This window comes from Echinops telfairi, unplaced genomic scaffold (genome assembly GCF_000313985.2).
Source record: "Echinops telfairi isolate 266 unplaced genomic scaffold, ASM31398v2 ScPeMD7_1;HRSCAF=3_0, whole genome shotgun sequence".
Lineage (NCBI taxonomy): Eukaryota > Metazoa > Chordata > Mammalia > Afrosoricida > Tenrecidae > Echinops > Echinops telfairi.
The window spans coordinates 16,312,402-16,333,017 of record NW_022103896.1 but is presented as its reverse complement, the minus strand read 5'-3'; the positions used below and the strand labels follow the sequence as shown (position 1 = coordinate 16,333,017).

General features: G+C 50.5%; 1 protein-coding gene across 1 annotated transcript in view; it reads right to left on the bottom strand.

The window, feature by feature from the left end:
- Positions 1 to 1,580: 1,580 nt before the first annotated feature.
- Positions 1,581 to 20,616, bottom strand: part of FBXO32 (F-box protein 32) — a 41,890-nt gene continuing 22,854 nt past the window's right edge. The window contains exons 5-9 of the mRNA XM_004697402.2: positions 16,879 to 16,972; positions 15,903 to 16,087; positions 8,984 to 9,166; positions 7,660 to 7,803; positions 1,581 to 6,768 (exon numbers count right to left, since the gene is read on the bottom strand). Coding sequence (XP_004697459.1) covers positions 6,679 to 6,768; positions 7,660 to 7,803; positions 8,984 to 9,166; positions 15,903 to 16,087; positions 16,879 to 16,972 — 696 coding nt within the window. The 3' untranslated portion in view covers positions 1,581 to 6,678. The remainder of the gene's footprint in view (positions 6,769 to 7,659; positions 7,804 to 8,983; positions 9,167 to 15,902; positions 16,088 to 16,878; positions 16,973 to 20,616) is intronic.

Genomic DNA, 20,616 nt, shown 5'->3' with positions numbered 1-20,616 from the left:
AGAGGAGCAGCAAGGCATTGCTTCCCAAACAGAAGGGCTGCGGAAGGAGTATCCAAACCCAAACCCCAAACTCACTGCCACTGAGTGGATTCTGACTCATGGCGATCCTGACTCATAGAACAGTAGAACTGCGTCTGTGGGTTTCTGAGACGGTAAGTCTTTAGGGGAGGAGAAAGCCACGCTTCCCAAACTGAGGGCCTGTGGGTGGGAAAGGAAGAGCATCCTAAGTGGACAGAACCTGGACCTGCTGCTCTTCAGCTGAGTCTGACTCATCCTCCCTGCCGGGGAGCCGATTCCTGCTCCGAGTGACTTTACGTAGCTCGGCCCAGAACTACCTACCGCAGAGGGTTTAGAACACTGTGATGTCCAAGGAGACAGACTGCCCCATCTTTGTCCTGTGGCCTGGCTGGTGGCGGCTGACCTTAGAGTTAGCAGTTAGCTGATTGCTTACCTTATAGTTAGCAGCGGATTGCTTAACCGAGGCGCTGAAACCAGAACTCCTTAAGTAGATGTGTGAAGAATGCATGAAGTGTTTTGGGAATGATGAAGTTTGAGATCACTAAGGAAATTGAAGGAACTCTATCCGGTAAGCGCTGGTCTGCTAACTGCCAAGGGCAGTGTGTTTCAAACCCGGCCGCCAGCCCCTCTACAACAGAAAAATGTGACTCTGCTTCTGTAAAGGTTCACAGCCTTGGAAACCCTAGGGAGCAGTCCTCATGCATCCTATAGGCTCACCGTGGTTCGGAACGGAAGTGACAGTAGTGGGCTAGTGGGCTTTTGGGTTTCATCCTGAGTGTGGTTCCCTCTCACCTGTCAGGTGTCCGCATAAACCTCACTTTCTCAGAGAGATCCATGCCCAGCCTTGTGGAAGAAGGCCCCCCCCCCTTGCTATTCTGCATCTCAGCTTAGTCCCTTCTTAGATCTTACAACGAACTACACTTCCTGTACTTAGTGTTTGGTCTTCTGCAGTAGGATCTAAATTCCATCAAGGCCCGGACCAGGCCGTTTTGTTTATGGACTTGATGGCCCCGAGTTTGGCTTTGCTCAACTAAACCAAGGCAGTGGTTGTCCAGCCGCTCAGACTCACGGCGATCCTAAGGGTTGCAGACTCCAAGCTCCAAAGGGGTCTCAAGGCTGTGGCCGCTCAGAAGCAGGTGCCAAACCTCTCTTCCGTGGTGTCTCCAGTTCAAACTGCCAACCTTTCTTAGTAGTTGAGGAGGTTTTGGTGCCACCCAGGGACTCTTGCACCTTGCATAGGGCTAGGTCGATAGTAGCTGTTCAATCAATAGCTGCTGGCTGAATAGATTTTGACTTTATCATTCATTATTTTACTAATCACTATCACTTCTGTTCAAATAGTATGTAGAAATACCCACTGTGAACATAGTACTGTGTTCCTGGCTCAGGCTAGTACCCAGGCACAAGCTTAATTTTCTAGGTATTCCTAGAAACAAACAAACAAACAAAACAACCATAGCAGTTTCCAGGGAGGAGAAATAATAGATTCTAAGAGACAAAAAATAAACAGAGTAAATGAAAAAGCCAATTTGAATTGCCACACATAAAACCACACCTGGGTGTATTGTTAGAAACACGTTTATTGCAAGATTTCAGTGTCAAAAATTTTTTTACAAAAATATGCCACCGTCTGGTACAAACAGCTATTAAAAAAATTCAGTTCCTCATGCAAGAAAGGTGTGCAAATAATTTATACAGAAGGATTCAGCTCACACAATGGGAAATACACATCTTGGCAGGTTATTGGTCTAACTATGGTTTACGTTACAATGTTCACTTCCATATAACATTTTCTAATTAAAAAAAAAGGACATTGAAGCTTCTAAGCTGAGGGTGTGGACTGTAAGGTGCATCTATCCCCCTTTGGCCAGGCAATCGGCACTTTGTCTGATAAAGATGAAGTCTAGCGTTCCCACGTGCCGTGCACTGCTGGGGGCCTTCTGCTGAACAGATTTGTGCATCGTTAACGAAACAAACTTATTTACACACAACGGCAGAAAAAGTCATGTTCAAACTCCAGAAGTAACACTGGAGCAGAAAGAGCTTAGTGAGAGTTCCTAGTCTGTGTGCAGTCCTCAGTTGGGGAGCAAATAGATCAAGGCAGACGATTTGAGATTTTCTGTTTTCCCAGGAAGCACTGTTTGCTGAGTGAGTTTAGGGCCCTTTGAAAAAAATGCCCAGCAGATCTCAGGAATAGCTGTCCTTTGTCCGTGGCCTCGGGGAAGGAATCATTCCTCTAGGCTCAGGGAAGGCGAGGTTCAGAGGCAAGCAAGTGTCCTCGGACACGCCAGCTCCTTGGTCCTCAAGGCTGGTTCCAGAGGATGGGGAGATGGAGACAGTGGGACTCTGTGGACTGTTTAGCCTGAGGGCAGAGGGCATACCTGTCTACTTACTCTCAGAACCTATTTCTAGAAACCAAGCGGGCTGCCCAGCCCTTAACTGGGTAAGAATCCCCTTTGTAATTAAAACACAAGCGCACAGGGAAATGCTAATTCACCCAAACACACAGCTTCCTTTATGGCCACAGGTTGCACCCAGTAAAATGTGTGCTTTACCACAGCATCACTGTTCTGTTGGGGGAAACGAAGGGGGGAAAAAAGTTAAGAGCCTCTGTAAGGTGCCAAACCTTTCTTCCATGGTGTCTCTGGGATTTTTACCTCCCCAGTAAGAAAAAGGACTTAAACATCTTTGGAAAAGTTAGAGGCCCGGTGCCCAACACAGACCTGGGTGCCCTAAACAGTGGGGGTCTTGAGGAGAATCCCATCCCAGTCCCCCCTGGAGAGACTCATTCTGTCAGTTAGTTATAAGCCCTTGGAGGGCGTCAGGGAGGAGTTGAGTGGTGTTGAGGATGAGTCACATCCCAGCCCCCATCTGTACTATGCCAATAGGTGCAGGGGTGGGTGGGAGACTTCAGGAGGCTTCCGGTTTCCCTGCGTCCCCACAAGTGCTCAGAACATTCTAAATGCTTTCCTGCCTCCTGGAAGGCAGCAGATTCCACCACTTCTCACCTCTCCTCCGTGTTTTCCTGGGAAAAACCACAGCGCGAGTTCTCCCCTTAACCAGAGAAGAAAGGGCTGGCAGAAGGCAGTGCGCTTAAAGGGACCGAGGGCCCAGATAGATCCAAGGGCAGCATCTCCACTTTCTCCTGGAGGCTCAGAGGGTTGCAAGCGTTGTTGAAACACTAATAGAGTTTTAGGCCAGTATCCAGTCAGAAGGGATGGTTCACAGACTCAGATACTTGGACGTAGATAAAAAGCAAGAAATGTCAACATATAAAATGATGATATAGTTTAGTTTAAGAAAAAAAAATCACACTTAAATTACAGTTGGAGGGGGCGAAACAAAACCAACCCACAAATAAAAGAGAATGTTTGTACAGCTAGACATGGCCGCCCTACAGGCTAGCAGAAAAATATAAACTCAGGTGCAGATCAAATAATAACAAGCTATTGAACACTAAGAGTTGCACACTGTCGAACATTTCTTGAAGTCATTGACCCCCTCGTAAATCACACCGCTTGCTAGACAAGTGAAATTCCAAGCTCCTTTTCTTCTCCTCGGTAGAAACACTAGCCATGAGGAATCCCTGTTAACAGCAAGAGCTTGCGAACCCACCAGACAAGAGCTGTGGCGATAACACAATACACACCCAGCCCCTTACCGCATAATCTCAAGGACAGCCCGCTCTTGTGTTTAGTTTTGCAGTATGATCCCAGGCCCTCTGAATCTACTCTGGTCACCCAGTTGATCACCACCAAAAAAACGTCATTTCAGAACCGAGCAATCCAGGACTTAAAAAAAAGTATACATTTGTTTCACCTTGTTGTTTCATTAGCTTCCTCCGCCTGCCTATTCATTTGACTCATCTGCCCAAAGGAACAATGTTGAGCGCTCACGCCGTGCCATCTTGTTTAAAAATGGGCTTTCCTTCCCAGAGCTTCCTATCAAGTGCGCCTTCCCTAACCTCACACCGTCTCCTTTGCCCTTGAGGACGCTGCCTCACTCTCACGAGACTTCAGGCTCATTGCTCAGATCCTTGGACTTGGACCAAGTCATAAAGTCCCTGTGGGTCTGCCCACCCCACCCTGGGCAGAATGCTTTCCTTCCCTGCAAGTCTGAATCACTTCGTGTTTGGCATCGGTTTCAAATCCTCGTTTATAAAGTCTGGGGTGGAGGTGGGGTAGGTGGAGCAGTAGAGAGTATTCTCTCTCTCCCAGCAGTTTCCTCATCAGGACCCTGTTGGCTTTGAGACCAGCGGTTCTTGGACAGGGAGTGTTGTGGGTCAAGCTGTCCCAGGCGGGTTTGCCAGGAGAGACTCCTAGAGACTACTTGTGCCCAAGGAGCAATGGTTTTGTCTTTTTATCTCACTTTCCATACATGCGAGACTCTGGCCATGCTGAGGTACTGGCACCCTGAGGTGCTGGCTCAGAGACTCTGCTCTGGTGACCTTCTCATCGTCCTCACCGGGACCACAGCATCAGAGATGCGCCATTTCTACACCGTCCCCTCTCCCTCTCCACCTGCCATTTCCTTCTTTATTCTCCTCTTCCAATGAAAGAGGACCACATACGTTCATGTCTTCTTTTTCCCCTTAACTCTCTGTCCGCTACCACCTCTAATGACGCCAAAGCAGCTATGCCCTCTTCCATCAACGTTTTAGAAAACCATGACCCTTGAGTGGTGCCAAAAGGATACGCATCCAGCCACCAACGGAAAAGGTGGGGCTTCCAGTGGACCCAGAAGCATCTTAAAAGACAGGCTTGGGGATCTATTTCTGAAGGTCACAGCCTTCGAAGCCCCCGATGGTCGGATGATGGTTTGTGACCCTCTGAACAAAGTTGACCCGGCCTGACCAAATCTCTCCCACTGAATGGATCTCCCTTAGGGGGAATTTAATTTCCATTTCTGCTTTCTTCTTACGGGGACCAGAGTTGAGGCTCACGTCCCTGCTGAAGTCTGGCACTTGGGCTGTGCCCTACTGAGGGGAAGGAGAGGGCGAGTGTGGGGAGACTACTGCACTCCTGGCTTGGTTTCAGTACACACTTAACCTTCTTCCCCCTCTCCCTCATCATTCTAACTCAAGGCTCAAGCCCCAAAGAAACACTTGATCCTCGAGTTCTTATTTCTGCAACTTTTTTGTTGTTGCCCCTTCTCCCTCAAAATAAAAGGGACAGGAAAAAATACAACTGCAAAAATATGTACAATGTTGTAGAAAAGCAATGTTCTATAAAAAGTGAGACATGCACACAAAAAAAACCTTATCCCCATCTCTCCGGAGTATTTGCCAAATGGACTCATGAAGTCCTGGGATTTTCATCCTTTGCCTCCCAAGACCACCTGGGGCTTATTGTCACTGCAAGGCCCTCCGAGGAGCTGCCGATGAACGCCGGCGCCTTCTGTCCCAATCTCGCTGGAGGAAACAGTGATGTTGGGTGTGAAGAGGAGGGAATTTCGCAGCTTTGCCATGGGAAACAGTAGCTGGTCACAGCTGGGAAGGGGCTGGTGGGATGAACCAGCCTCACGGGCCTTCATCGGCTGAGATGCAGCGACCCAGGAAGAGACCCAGGATGCTCAGACCAGCCAGAAGGCTAAACAGGAACAAGGGAATCTTCACAGCTTCGGGCTGACGGATTCTCTCTTTTCGGCGGCAGGCCTTCCTCAGAGACTGCCCTCCCATTGCACAGAACAGGAAAGGGGAAGAGGCATGCGCTGTTCTAGGCAAGAACCAACTCCCCAGAGGGTCCTGCTCCCTGGACAGGGAAGTCTGGAACAAGCATCTCCCTCCCACGTGACACCCCTCTGCACAGTGGTGAAAAATCTACAAGCACAACAGACACCGGACAAGGTCACGCTGTCCTACCAAGGACAAGGCCACACTACTGTCGGGAAGAGCGCTTCGAATTTTCCGAGGTAGACGACTGTGTGGTGTCTCTGCCAGAAAAGACCCTCAATGCCGGACAGGCTCACAACGGGGTCTCGCTGCCTTTGCCTTCCAGAATGAACACAGAGCCCCCCAGCCCCTGCTCCCAGCCCAGGAATTTCGGCAGTTGTTCTTTTATACATATACACATATACACCAGTATTCACATTGTAAACGAGGAGTCCTGCGGAACTGCCCCCACAGCTCGAGGGCGCTGTAGAGGAGACCCATGGAGCACACCGGGAATTCCGTTTTCCCCACTGGAATAAGTGCCTGCCCGGAGACTCTGGCTGGCCAATCATTAGGGGAGTGTGGGGGGTAGTAAGGACAGGAGGGCTGCTTCTCCAAACCAAGTCTACTGGAGAAGTTCATATACTCAATTTCCTGGTCAACAACCATGGCTCGTCCTCCAGTGTCCTGCCATCAGCCTTCTCTCAATGTACCCTGGTGGCACAGAGGTCAAAGCACCCGGCGACCAGCCAGAAGGTTGTTGGGTGGTTTACACCCACCAGCGGCTCCTCCGGCAAACAGGAGGCAGCCTGTTCCCGTCCGTGGGAAGCTGGCAGGGCAGCCCTACCCCCATCTCGGAGGGCTGTGATGAGTCGGAATTTAACTCAGTGGGCAAGGGGATTTTGTTTGTAAAAAGGTACACTATTTACAGATGAAGCATCCAGCCTCCATATCCCCATGACGGGCTCGTCAGCAAGGGGTGGTTCTGATGTGCTGTCTTGCGCTGGGAGTCAGAACTTGAACAGGTTGATGAAGTCCTGGGGCGAAAGGGAGACGGAGCAGCTCTCGGGGTTATTGGCCGTGCACGGGTGGTCAGTGCCCTGGAAAGCAATCTGGAGGTTAGGTGGGGGTCCTCACCAGGCAGTGCCCAATGTCAACACAAGGCCGCAGGTTGGGAACACTAAAGGGCTGGCTGCATGCGTGTGCGCTGCGCAGGAGAATTTGGGTAGGGGTGAGGAATGGAATTCCCACGTAGGAGACCTGGGTTTGATTCCCAGCCAGTGCAGCTCAAGCCCAGCCACCACTCCTCTGTCAGTGGAAGCTGGGGTGCTGCTGCAATGCTGAACAGGTTTCAGTGGGACTTGCCCACTGAGTTAGACTAGGGTGAAAGGCCTGGTGATCTACTGTCAGGAATCAGCGAAGGAAAACTCTAGTGGATGGACCTGCCATGGACCCTGGGGTGGCGCAGAGCCGAGCCGAGTGTCTTCCTGTTGTGTGTGGGAAGGCCAAGAGTTGGAGCAGTGGTTCACAACCTGTGGGTTGCGACCCTTTAGGGGGTTGAACGACCCTTTCACAGGGGTTGCCCGATTCATAGCAGTAGGAAAATGACAGTGGTGAAGTAGCAACAAAAATAATTTTATGGTTGGGTCCCCACCACATGAGGAACTATATTAAAGGGCCATGGCATTAGGAAGGCTGAGAACCACTGAGTTGGGGGCAGACTCAAAGGGAGCTAACAACAACAGCAGCAGAGAGATGCAGGAAGGAAGCAAATCAGGTGCCTGGAGAGAAACAGCTTCAGGTGTGGGAAATTCTTCCACCAGGGCTGCATCTCGTGGGGCTATGATAAGGATCGATGGGGAAGGATTTGGCATTGCAACCCAGGGTCCTGGTGCCTCCTAGGGGCTGAGTCAAGGGGCTGTGGCTGCCACCTCCAACCTGGGGTCTTGGGGACTTCTGAGGGCTGTGGCCACCACCTCTGAGGCACATACCTTCCAGGAAAGGATGTGGCAGTGCCTGCAAAGCCGGAGGGTGTCTCCATACTGCTCTTTCCTTGGGTAACACCGGATGAGCTTGAAATACATCTTCTTCCAATCCAGCTGCCCTTTGTCCGACAGAATTAACCGCTTGCGGATCTAAAAAGCAAACCCACATTAAGTCCAGTTAGTTCATTGGTGGCAAGCTGCTCTGGCTTCCCCACCTGCTAGGATAGTTTCATCTCTCCCCTGTGCAAGAGCCAGAGAGAAAATGGCCAGGAATGAACGAAACAAAGCACCTTCTTGGTTCCTCCACCCCTCAGCTACAGTTAAACAGCCTGCAACCAGTTCTTAAAAGCAAGAGGTGATATCCTAGTGACCTCTGCTACCCGGGGTTTGGACACCCCTTGGATGTGCACCTGATTCTCAGTAAACAATTTCCGTCTTCGCATTGCTACAGATGCCAGTGGCTACTTCCAGGGAGATATGAGAACCGTTGGCACTGTGGCTGTATTTTATATCTAAATATTAGCAGCTTCATGCACTGAACTTGTTGAACCAACACATCTATAAAAAGAAGCTGGGGGGAGGGGAATGCCACTCCAAACAACCTTGCAGGCAGCATGACAAATGGAAACCAGTCTACATTTGGTGTCACAAGGCCCAGGTTCCAACTCAAGGCCAGTTTCCTCACCCAGAGATCCACCCAACAACTTGACATGCCACTTAGCCACCTGTGGCCTGTCTTGTCATCTGTTGAAAGTCTACCTGGCGACCCTACTTTGGCTGGGCCATCAGAATAAAGCGACACATGTCTGTACAAGCTCAGGAACCGTACAGCACTGTTAAAAAAAACACCAATCTCACTGCCGTTGAGCTGATTTTTGACTCCCAAGGACCTTATTGGACAGAGCAGAAGTCTCCTTTTGGATTTTGGAGACTTTTACATCTTGATGGGAGCAGACAGCCTCATCTTTCTCCTGTGGAGCCACTGGTGGGATTTGAACCACTGACCTTGTGGCTAGAAGTTCAGCATGACTAGGGCGCCTTGCAAAGTACCGTACAAGTTTATTATTTTTTCTAGACAAAAATGCCCTGTGCCAATTTATGAATTTTTTAAAGCAACTTATAAAATGTGAATATATTTTTTTAATCAAAACTAACTAAGCATGTACACTCGCTCTCTCTCTTGCTCTCTCTCATTATGTAGAATTCCCTGGGCTGTCATTTTCCAGCTAAGCCAGGAGCCCTGCAGGCAGGCACCCAGACCTCAGGCTCCAGAGGATTCCCAGGAAGCTGGAAGTGGGGCTGGGGAACAGGAAGGGTCCGTTCCACTCACCTGCCGCTCAGTGAAGTGGTACTGGCAGAGCCTTTTCCACAGCAGCCGGTCCTCGCTGAGAGTATGCAGGTCGGGTGCCGCCTGGCCCAGGCTGACCAGGTCCCGGCCATCACTCAGCCTCTGCATGATGTTCAGTTGCAGACACAGGGGTAGGTCGGTGAAGGTGAGGCCTTTGAAGGCGGGCTGCGAGGAGAAGGATAGGGTGGTGTTAGATGGGTTGTGGGGGCCTAGAGCTCAACTTGCTAGGCGACATTTTCCACAGGCACAGTGGGACCCTCAGGATTCAGGGGAGGGGCATAGAAGGAGCACTGCATAGGCCAGCAGCCTTTCTCATGGGAATTGGATTCCATCTCCAGTGGATCTCTCATGGGAAGTCTGGGACTCAGTTGCCCCATGTGCAAACTGAAAGGCTTTAGAAGACTCTTTTTTTTTTTTAAAGATCTATTTTATTGGGAGCTCTTACAGCTCTTATAACATTCCATACATCCATTGTATCAAGCACATTTGTACAGAGGTTGCTATCATCATTTCCAAAACACGTCCTTTCTCCTTGAGCCCTTGGTATATATTGTTCTTTTCTGTAGCAGCCCTGGTGGTGTAGTGGGTTATGCCTTGGGTTGCTAACCCTGAGGTCAGTAGTTCAAAACCCCCAGCTGCTCCATGAGAGAAAGGTGAGGCAGAGATTCACAGTCTTGGAAACCCAGAGAGGGCAATTCTATTCTCTCCGCTGGGGTCTCGATGAGTTGGAATGGATGGCCCTGACTTTGGAAGTTGGTTTTTTCACCCACTCCCTTCCTGCTCTAACAGTCAGACCAGCAGACGTGTCCGACAGGGCAATTTCTAAGGCTCTTTCTAGCTCAGGGGCCCCAGCAGGCACAAGGGTTAAGTGCTGGGCAGAGCATGGGAGAAAGGCCTGGCGAGTTGCTCTGGTAACAGTGATAGCCAGGCATGCTCCTCGGCCACACAGGGTCACTAAGATTCCAAATGGACTCTGGGGCACGCAATCGCAGCCACAGTAATGGCTCTACCTCCGGCTGCTGGGCTGAACTGTCCACTGTTTGCAGAATTCGGGGCTTTTCGGGCTGCTGGATGGCTGAGGCTCATTTGTCCTTTATCATCTGCTGTGGATCATCTGAGCTAATAAAACTGCCAGGAGATTTTCTTTGTGTCTCCAGCACTTCAAAGCATCGACTTTTTTGGTTAAGGCTCCCAGGCCGATTAGTCCATTAACTCCTATTAAAGGCAAGCCCACTTGGCCGTGGATTTGCAAACCTGAACTTTTCCAAAATCCTTGCCCAGATCCCATGCTGAGTCCTGACTCCTGATAAATGGTTAACGGCTTGGATGCTTTCTTCCTTTTGAATATAAACACACAGAAGAAAAAAATTCATCACTCTTACTCCTCCAACCAAGCCTTTGGCTAAACTCCATTTCTGGTCAGCCCACAGCCTCCCTGCCCCACACCCTGCCACAAGCTTCAAAACACTGCCTTCCTCTCAGTGCCCTGCTGTAAGTCTAATGGGTTTCTTTTCTACAAACCAGCTCTCTCAACTTATACCCCTACTCCCTTGCCCCTTCATCCTTTCCTATCTCAATTATTTTTGGCCAACACAGACCGGCTCTCTTGTATGAACCGTCTATGAGCAATGTGAAGGGAAACACGATTATGTGTTGAGAAGACACAGAGAACTGGGCTAATAGCAATAACTGCAAATGCCACTTTAATCTTCTCATGTGATAGCATACTCTGTGGTGGTGGTTGTTCAAACTGCTAAAACCAAACCCCATCCACTGCCCTTGAGTTGATTCCGACTCACAGCAACGCTATAGGACAGGGTAGAACTGCCCCGGGGGTTTTCCGAGACTGTCACTCTTTACGGGAGTAGAAAGCCTTGTCTTTCTCCCATGGAGCAGCAGGTGATTGATTCCAAACTGCTAATTTCTGGTTAGCAGTCCACTGTGAGCCCACTGCCACGGAGTCAGTTCTGACTCAGAGACCCTCACAGGGGTTCCAGGGCTCTGTAAGGCTCCACTCCCTCCATGCAGTGGCTGCTGGGCTTGAACTGCTTCTGATGGAAGGAATTGAGTCCTCTCTCTCTGGTTCTGTCTTTCCTCTGGGAGGTTGGGACTTAGGGTGAAATGCTCTTCAGGACCCCAAGGGTGCCCAGTGCTGGCTGCTCTCTCCAAATATCTTCCCTCAGAGCCAAAGCGGCGGGTGGAGGTGGGGGTGGGGGAGCAGGACATCCTGGTCAAAAGCACATTTGCTGGAGACAGGCTTGGGATCCATCCTCCAGTGACCTATTGCAGGCCATGAAGCCTAGGTCAAACGATTCCTCACCACCTGGCTTCATGTTTTATGTCTATAACATGGGGGCAAGGCTAATCTTGCTAACAGTGCGGCTGGGTGCAGCAGGTGGGATAAAGTACTTGGCACCACACTTGCCATCCTCTCAGGGATCCTGGAGGACTCTCCTCCGGGGTCCCCATGGATGTCCTCTTTATGGAAGTGGACTGCCTCATCTTCCTCCCATGGAGTGGCTGGTGGAGTCAAACCCTTGACCTTTTTGTTGGCAGCTGAGTGCTTAGCCAGTGTGTGACCATGGGTCCCTGGTACTTAGCACAGGGCTGCCCCATGGCTAGCTATTCCCATGACTAGCTATTATTTTGACCTACACGGGCAGTTCTTCACTAGATGAGTTAATTAATATGTATAACGCTCCCAGAAGACCACTGGACACAGAGCAAGCCCTTGACCATGGCAACAGGGAACACATTAGAAAATACCGACTCTGTGTCAAGCCCTGCTCTGTGGCTCCTGGACACGCATGAAATCTCACACGAGGACTGTGAGGTGGGCACTGTTGTCACTACTTTCCAAGTGAGGAAAGCGAGGGACTGAATAACTTAGCCCAAGCCCCATAGCTGGTAAGCGGTTGTTGTTAGGCGCCATCAAGTCGGTTCTGACTCAGGGCGACCCTGTGCCCCACAGAGGGAAACACTGCCCAGTCCTGCGGCATCCTCCTAAGTGTCTCCATACCTGAGCCCACTGTTGCGGCTGGTAGATCAGCCATCCATAACTATCCATCGCCACCGAGTGCCTGCATGGTGACCCCAGGTGTTACCGAGCGGCATTGTTTCGTAGGGGTTTTCTCGGCTGTGGTTTTTACAGAAAGGAGCGAGTCCTGATAGTGTAGTGGGTTAGTGTTTGGACGCTATCCCCAAGGTCAGCAGTTCGAAACCACCAGCCACTCCAAAGGAGAAAGCTGAGGCTTTCTGCTCCCATAAAGAGGTACAGTCTCAGAAACCACCGGGTTTCTACTCCGTCTACCCTGTCCTGGAGTCAGAAAGGACTTGACGGCAGTGAGTTTGTTTTGCGTGTTTTAATTTTTATGAAGTAGGTTGCCAGGCCTTTCTTCTGCGGACCCTTAACCTTTCCCTTAGTAGTCGAGAGCTTGATCATTTGTGCCAAGAAGGCTCCTTGTCCTAACATGGGGGATGTTTTCCAACTGTGCTCCCCTGACCCCGAAACAAGTACTTCAGGTGAGCAACGGAAAGAAATGCTCTCAATCCTGTACTTATTCAAGGACACTGTATCGATGCCTTGCACTGTCGGGGAGCAGGGCACGTGATGGACAACACCCTGTAGCCAGCGGGTGTTGGCTCCAGAAAAGGGAATCCACCTGGAAGGTGACTTTGGACTGCAGTCCCTCCTGGATGGTTAGGGAAGGCTGACTGTGAGGGGTCCCTTGAGCTGCGTTCCAGAAGTCAAGAGGAAGCCAGCTGTGCAAAGCTGAGCAGAAAGAACATTCCAGGCAGCGAGGAGGGAATATTGAACTTTGCCTAAAAGCCCTGGGGCAGAGACAGGCTTGGAGCGTGCAGAACAGGCCACTTGGCCTGGGAACTGTAAGCAGAGGTGGGTGTGATGTATCTTGGTGCCTGGTCCCTTGTGCACGGGATTCTATTGGATTGAGGGTTTGGAAGGAGCTGGCTCATTGGATAAGAAGTTGGAAGAAAGCTGGATTGCAAACAAGTTTGGCGAGAGCCTCACCATTTTAGGAATCAGGACCCAGGCTTCTGGCCTTGGCCTGGCCGGGAGACAGGGGAGTCACTGAGCTTTCCTGGCTCTTGCTCCCACCTGAAGCCCACCTCATGAAGGGGCCGCAGCAACTGTCATCGGAACCCCCATGGTGTAGTGAGTAACACACATTGGGCTGCTAACTGGGACGTTAGCAGTTTGAAACCACCAGCTGTAGAAAGACGAGGCTTTCTTCTCTCGTAGAGATAAGCCTCAGAACCCCCAAGGGCAGTTTGACCCTGTTCTATAGGGTCCCTATGAGTCAGAAAGGACTCGGTGGCAGTGAGTGAGCAGCTGTAACAGCCGCTTCCTGAGGGTGTTGTGCAGCAGCCCAGGGGGGTGCTGGGGGAAGCTCAAGGGATGCGGGCAGGTGTGGCCAACGGGGGGCTCCTATCAGGTGGACAAGGGAAGCTGACCATCTCAATGGATGTATTAAGAAGTAGATGGGGAGATGGCCTTGGGACAAGCAGACTTTGCTGCTTTCTGTCCCTGGCTGGGTCACACTCTCTTGGTCTTAGAGAAAGCAGAAAGTATGAAATCCGGGTTACATAGAAATCTGTGGATTTTCTGTGAGACAGAGAAGCTGGGCATGTGGGTCTCAAAGCGACATCGTCAAACTGCGCCCACACTCGAGAGGCAGGAGAGGGTTGGGTGATAAGAATCAATCAGGGAAATGTTCACCACAAATGCATTCTCTTAAATGGAATCATTGAGGTGCTTTGTGAAAGGACCTGTGTGTGTGTGCTCCGGGGTGTGTGTGTGTGTGTGTGTGTGTGTAAAACCCAAGTAATTTTACTTAATGCCATTAGAAAATAATCCCCCTACCCCTTATTAATAGGGTCTCCCTGGAATTTTTATAACTGGATACAGTGTCCAAAACAAACAGGTGGATCTGGGCAGTATCTAAAAAGGCAAGATAAAGCCAAGAGGCTTCTCTTACTGGCCTGTTAGTGACACAAAGGTAGGCCCTGCCATCTAGGGAGTCAACAGAGACATCCTGAAACTGACCAAAGACTGAAAGAACGTCATGGTTGCGGTTGCTTGCTCACGATCAACAGTTGTTTCCGGGCTTACCCTGAAACCGGAGTTACTGTAACACATCTACATACGTGAGTGCTCAGTGTGTGATTGCCAAAGTCAGAGGTCTGTGTTCTCCCTGAGTGTTGACCTCCAAGAGGATGCTACTAAGACAGCTGGCTCGCTGTTGGCCTCCTCGCGGGTGGGTGGCACCTTGTGAAAAAAGGTTCTGATACCAAGGGCTCAAGTAGAAAGCAAATGTTTTGAGAATGATGAGGGCAACAAATGTGCTTGACACAATGGATGGATGTTTGGATTGTGATAAGAGTTGCACGAGTCTCCAATAAAATGTTTTTTTTAAAAAAAAGGTTCTATTTCTTTTTGTAACTTGGAGTGGCAGCATTGTTTATGATGCTTCAGGGAGGAACACCTGCATTTCAGGTGTTGTGGGTGTGTATGAGAGAGAGAGAGGTGGTACAATTGTTACCTCTGTCTCAGGGTTCAGAAACAAAGGCATGGCGAAGTGATTCACACCACACTCCAGGGCATTGCCTTTGGGAAACCTTATAAGAATTATCTGAAAGAAGTCCAAGGGGGACTTCTTTGACCTTCTCTCAAGATGGGGCAGCCCCAAATTTTATCATCCTGGGTCCCGGAAACCATTTAGCGCCTCGGCCGTGGTCAGCGATTAGATAATGAGCCAAGCGCTACGTGAGCTTCCCAAGAGCGCCTGTCCACTGGCGAGACCTCCGGGCGACACCTCACATTTTTAGGTGGGCCTTCGTCCCTCTGCTCAACAGGATGACGTCAAACGCGGAGGGCTAGCCTGTGTTGAAAACCAGGAGGAAGTGCGGATACAGACAGTCTCCCTTGGCTGGGATCGTAAGGTCCTTGTGGGTTTGCTCTGAATGAGCTGGGCCCCTCCCTCTGCCATGTGCTCACAAGGCTTCCTTTGCCCCACCATCAGTCTGCAGAGGCTGGTACTAGTTCTCCATGCCGCTGCTGTCACCGCGCTGCCGGATGTGAGGCAGTCTTCTAAGGAGCCCTGGTGGTGCTGTGGGTGAGGCACGGGGCAGCCAAGGGCAACGCCGGCCGCTCCTCGCTCCTCGGGAGAGAGGTAGGGCTGTCTGCTCCCACTGGGGTGCTGAGAGTCGGAAGGGACTCGCTGGCAGTGGGCTTGTGTTTTCTACCCAGACTCTCAAGGGGGCCTGTCAAGGTGCCATCGAGGTGACGCAGTTTGGAAGCCTCATCCCCGCCGTCAGGAGAAAGGACCTGGTGGGCCACTCTGCTAACCACGACAGCCCAGACCACCCGAGGGGGCAGTGCTGCTTTGTCCTAGAGCAGGGGATCTCGACCTTCCTAAGGCTGTGACCCTTTAACACAGTTCCTCGTGTGGTGGTGACCCCCAACCATCAAATTATTTTCGTTGCTGCTTCAACACTGTCATTTTGCTACTGTGATGAATGGGGCAGCCCCTGTGAAAGGGTCGTTTGACTTAGATGACCTAGAAGCGGTGGCTGTGAGTCAGAATGGACTCTCACGGTATACACAGGGAGTTCTTTATGAGGGAATGGAGAAAGAGGTAACCCACCAGAGTGCAGTGCTGCAGACAGCCCCTCCCTTAAGGCCAAGTCCTATTTCGCCAAGTTCTTCCCATCCCCCCCTTTGCCACACGCCTGCTCTCAGATGACCCTCAGCCTCCAGTGTAGCGTGTAGCACGTCACAGCTGCCCAGCCCAGGTTTTTCGTCATCACTGGGAGATACGGCCCTGCTGAAGCGGCCCAGCATCTCTCTGGGGGCCAGCGGGAGCTCCCTGGACCTGCTCACCTTTGTGATCTGGATGTTGTTCAGCTGCTGCTGCCAGTGGAGGATGGTCTCCATCCGGTACACCCACATGTTAATGTTCCCGACCAGCACAGACTTGCCGACTCGTTGGACCAGCGTACACAAGGATGTGTAGAGAGTCTGCAGCAGCTCTCGGATGAGCCTGATGTTCTGCTGGTCTTCAAGGACTGGGGCGGGGAGGGAAACACAGGGAGTCAGGGTCCTGCAACAGGCTTGGGGGTCTAAGGGGCCTCTGCTTTTCCTCCATGCTGCTTGGGTTACCTGGCTCAGCCTCTGGGGGTGGGGCTTTCTTTCTCTCAGGTGTTAATTCTATTGCTGCTGCTCTCCAGGGGGAGTGGCCACCACCTAAGTCCCTCTTTGTTCGTCTCTCCACAGGGTTCTCCAAAGCCTGGTTCTCCTTGCATTGTTGGGGAAGGCTCATCGGATCTACAGTGGGTTCTTTTTGTTGGGAATGGGGAGCAGCGAGGGAACATGGCCTGGGAGCTGGGAACCTGGGCTCTCTGTAGCCCTGTCTGCCCAGCTCTCGATGCCATCACCGGCTGACCACTTCCTCTCATGAGCCTCAGTTTCCCCGTGGTTCCATGACTTAGTCAAACCAGAGACCTAAGGTTTCTTCTAGTTCAAATGGCTTATGAGTGACTTCTGCCTGCTACCCAGCTTGATTTTAAGACTTTGGTGTCCTGAGGCTCAGAGGCTAAGGTGGGGACATGTGTCTAGGTGGGATGCATGGGAGGTGCCCAGTGAGTGGGGCAGATGGGTGGGTGGTCCCCATGGCAGGATGGGAGCTGACTGTCTCATCTCCAACTCTGGGCATAGGTTGTACCCCCTTCTGAATTGGAACCGGGCACCCCTATACTGCATCTAACATTATTCTTTCCCATCCACTGACTCTCCTGGGAAACCCACGCCCCCACTGCCCAGGCCTATCAAATCGGGTGAGGGAGCAGCAAGAGTTCACCTTTCAGTACCACTTTTTCCAAAATGTTCATGAAGTTCTTTTGGGCGATGCCACTCAGGGATGTGAGCTGTGACTTTGCTATCAGTTCTAACAGCTGTGGATAAAAATAGAGGTTGCCAGGTTTAGAACACAGAGATATTTTCCCCTTCTAATCTTCACTTTGGAGTCACATGACACGGGAATTACAGCCAGGCCAGGGGGAGCGAGGTGGGGGTGAGAGGGGACTAGAAATGACAGGCAGAGAGGCTCAGGGTGACAGACAAACAGGAGTAATCCCAAACCCAGGCATCAGGCTGGGCGCTCAATGCGTTTTTCTTGTAAATATGAAGCATTCTGGCTTCAGCCAGAGCTTCTTCTTGTCCTACCCTCAGCAAGTGGAACTGGTACCCGAGGGAGGGAACAAGACCTCCCATGACCTGCGAGACGTTGCCTTCTGCATCATCACCCTCTGCATCAAGTCGCCTGCCCCCATGTGAACCTCTTCCCCATTGGCCATGCCTGCTCTTCAGGCTCCTAACAGATCAGGCTCAGCATTGATGTGCAAGGTCCACGGAAGTGGTTGTTCTTGCCCAGATAATCCCCACTTATGTAGTAGTGAGGAGATATAGCTAATTATTAGCATGTCTCATGGCACTTAGCTTTCTGCAGTGAGTGTGTAAGCACAGGAAGAGAGAGAGCCTTCAGGAAGCATAGAATACATGGAGTCCCTGGGTGGTACAAATGCTGAAACACTCAACTGCTAACTGGAAGGTTGGAGGTTTGAGTCTACCCAGAGGCACCTTAGAAGAAAGAACGGCCCGGGTATCTACTTCTGAGAAACCAGCCATTGACAGTCCCCGAGGGCACAGCTCTAGTCTATAGTTCGACAGCAACAGGACAATGGGCTTGTTTGATTTTATAGTAGAAGTACATATGTCCAAGGGGCCCTGGTGGCGTGGTGGTTATGTGTCGGGCTGTCAACCTCAAGGTCAACAGTTTGAAATTACCAGCAGCTCCTTGGGAGAAAGATGAGGCTTTCTACTTCCATAAAAGTTACAGTCTCAGAAACCCACAGGGGGCAGTTCTACCCTGCCCTTATGGGGTTACTATGAGCCAGAACTGACTCAATGGCAGTCAGTGAATGATACCTATTTTTACTAAGAGGCAATGGTATTATTGTGGCTACAAGCTCGGCTTTACAGCTCTTATCCTTAAGTTCAAGGCTTGGCTTGACTACTGGTTAGCTCTGTGGCTATATTCCTATATAGCCACTGTATACAATGGCCAGTGACTCTATTGCTTTGCCCCAGCTTCTTCGTCTGTGCTAATGTTCAGAGTCCCCACAGCTGTCAAGAGGGAATGCACATAAATCTGTAGCGTGCAGCCTGAACTAATTAGGTGCTAAATAAAGGCTGGCTGGCTTGTTCCTGCCACCCTTCATCATCCCAAATGAACAGAGATGAAGAGAATGGGTGAAGTGGGGCCCTTCTTGAGCTACTCTCTCTCTTCCCTTCCATAGCAAAGTTCTTTACAGAGGTGGCAATATGAAACAAACAAAGACTCTATTGTTGAAAAATAAGTGAAATGAAACATCAAATAATAGAGAGCATCTCATTCAACCCACTTAACAGATGAGCAAAATGGGGCTCCAAAGACTGAAACCTTACGAGTCACTAGACACCAGCAAAGGACGCCACAGAGTCAACGCGGGGAAAGAAAGAGGCAGAGCCAACGCGTTCACACGGACCACACAAAAGGGGCCGCTAGAAAGCGAGCATCACTCAGTTCATCAGAACCCACCAGCCACAGTGCCCTCGGCCGTCGTTTATGAATTAATCCAGATACAGAAAAGTCCCCTTCCTCCACATTGGCATTTACACCTCAGGTCTTACAGAACTTGGCAAGGGAGTTTTCTCCATTAGCCTGACTCCAGCCCAACCTCCACTAAAGGGCAATGCCACTGGCCGTGACATCGCGCTGGGCACTGGACCCAAACCCAAGGGAGAACCAGTCATGTGCAATGAATGGCTGAAGAGTGGGCTGCAGAAGAGCCTGGGAACATTCTGGATGAACATCCCAGCAATTCAGATCACCTGCACGCTGAGGCAGAGGCATGAAATGTCTGTCCCAGAAACACGGGTGAAGGGAGACAGCAGACGGTGTAAAATATGAAAATAAACATAATTGATAACATATCAAGAGTACATGAGGGTGGGAGGGTGGGGGCGGAAGGGGAAAAAAGAGGGGCTAATGTCAAAGGCTCAAGCAGAGAGAAAATACTTCGAAAATGATGATGGCAACATATGTACAAATGTGCTTGATACAACGGATGTATGGATTGTTATAAGAGCTGTAAGAGCCCCCAATAAAATGATTTATTAAAATTAAAAAAAATAAATGAGAAAACAAAAACAAAAACTTCTATTCCCAGGGAGTCCTTGAGGGGGCTGTTAAGCCAGGTAGAGAATTTTTAAAAATCCTTGTTGAGAATCTACCCAGCAAAGCATATACTGATCAAACAATTTCTCTAGCTACAATTCATTGACTTTGATTATATTCTTCAAGTTGTATAACCATCCATACCTTCCTTTTCCAAATTGTTCCTCCCCCATTAACAGAAACTGCCCCCCAACCCCGTGCACCCCTCCTGACCCTAAGCTTCTCATCTACTCTTTCAAGTTGCTCTTGTTAGTTCGAGCCCTTTAGATGTTCTCAGTAACTCTGGTGGTGTAGTGGTTATGCACTGGACTGTGATCTGCAAGGTCGGCAGTTCAAAACCATTAGCTACTCCTCGGAGAAAGACAGGGCTCTCTACTCCTGTAAAGCGTTACAGTCTCAGAAACCCCAGGAGGGCAGTTCAACCCTGTCCTATAGACTCATGGAGTCAGCATGGACTAGATGACAATGAATGTGGTTTGTTTGGCCTTTGAGATGTTCTTTGTGAGAACACAACCAGACCTTCAGTGTCCATTAAGCTAAACATTATTGTTTATTACTTAACCACTGTTGTTTGGTAAACATGATTTTTGGCTTAAGGCTACAAGATGATCTCAGGGCAACAGCGTCAGGAGTCCATCCAGCCTCCCCGACTTCAGAAACCTGGACAAAACTCCACTTTACATTAGAAAGAGAAACAAAACCAAAACAACTCCCCCTTCCTCCCTGGTGTGTACACTTTCCGTGTGTGCAGGGAGAGACAGAGCCGTCTGACCCAGAGGAGGTAAGGAGAGGCTGAGACTAGCGAGTACTGGGGCCCAAGACCGGAAGTCAGGTGCTGATCGGGTGTCCATTAATCCAGGCAAGCGGTCAGAACATCAGCTGAGTCTGTGTGCTTGGGTGGTGACTGCGCAGAATTCCCTCTGCTTGTGTAGGTCAGCTCTGCCACCAAGCAGCACGTGACAGTGAGGGGAAGTGGGAGAAAAGGACTGGCCAAAGCCCCCATCTATCTCCTGACCCACAGTGAGCTTTGGGAGGCTGAGCGGAGGGGCTATTAATACCCCTGAGGCGCTTGTGGCCAAACAAATCAAGCTGCGAGAAAACAAAGCCTCCATCCCGTGGCCAGGCTGTGCCCGGTGACTCACCATTGGGTGGGAGGTGGGCCAAAAGGCTGGGAGGAGGATGGGGCGGGGCTCCGACCCAAATCTACCCCTCTCCCACATTCCATGTGACCATCCTCACAGGAGGGTGTCTTAATTGTGTCTAAAAGTGTACTGATCACATGGATGAGAAACCTCTCACGGTGACCATGCATTTTCAGGG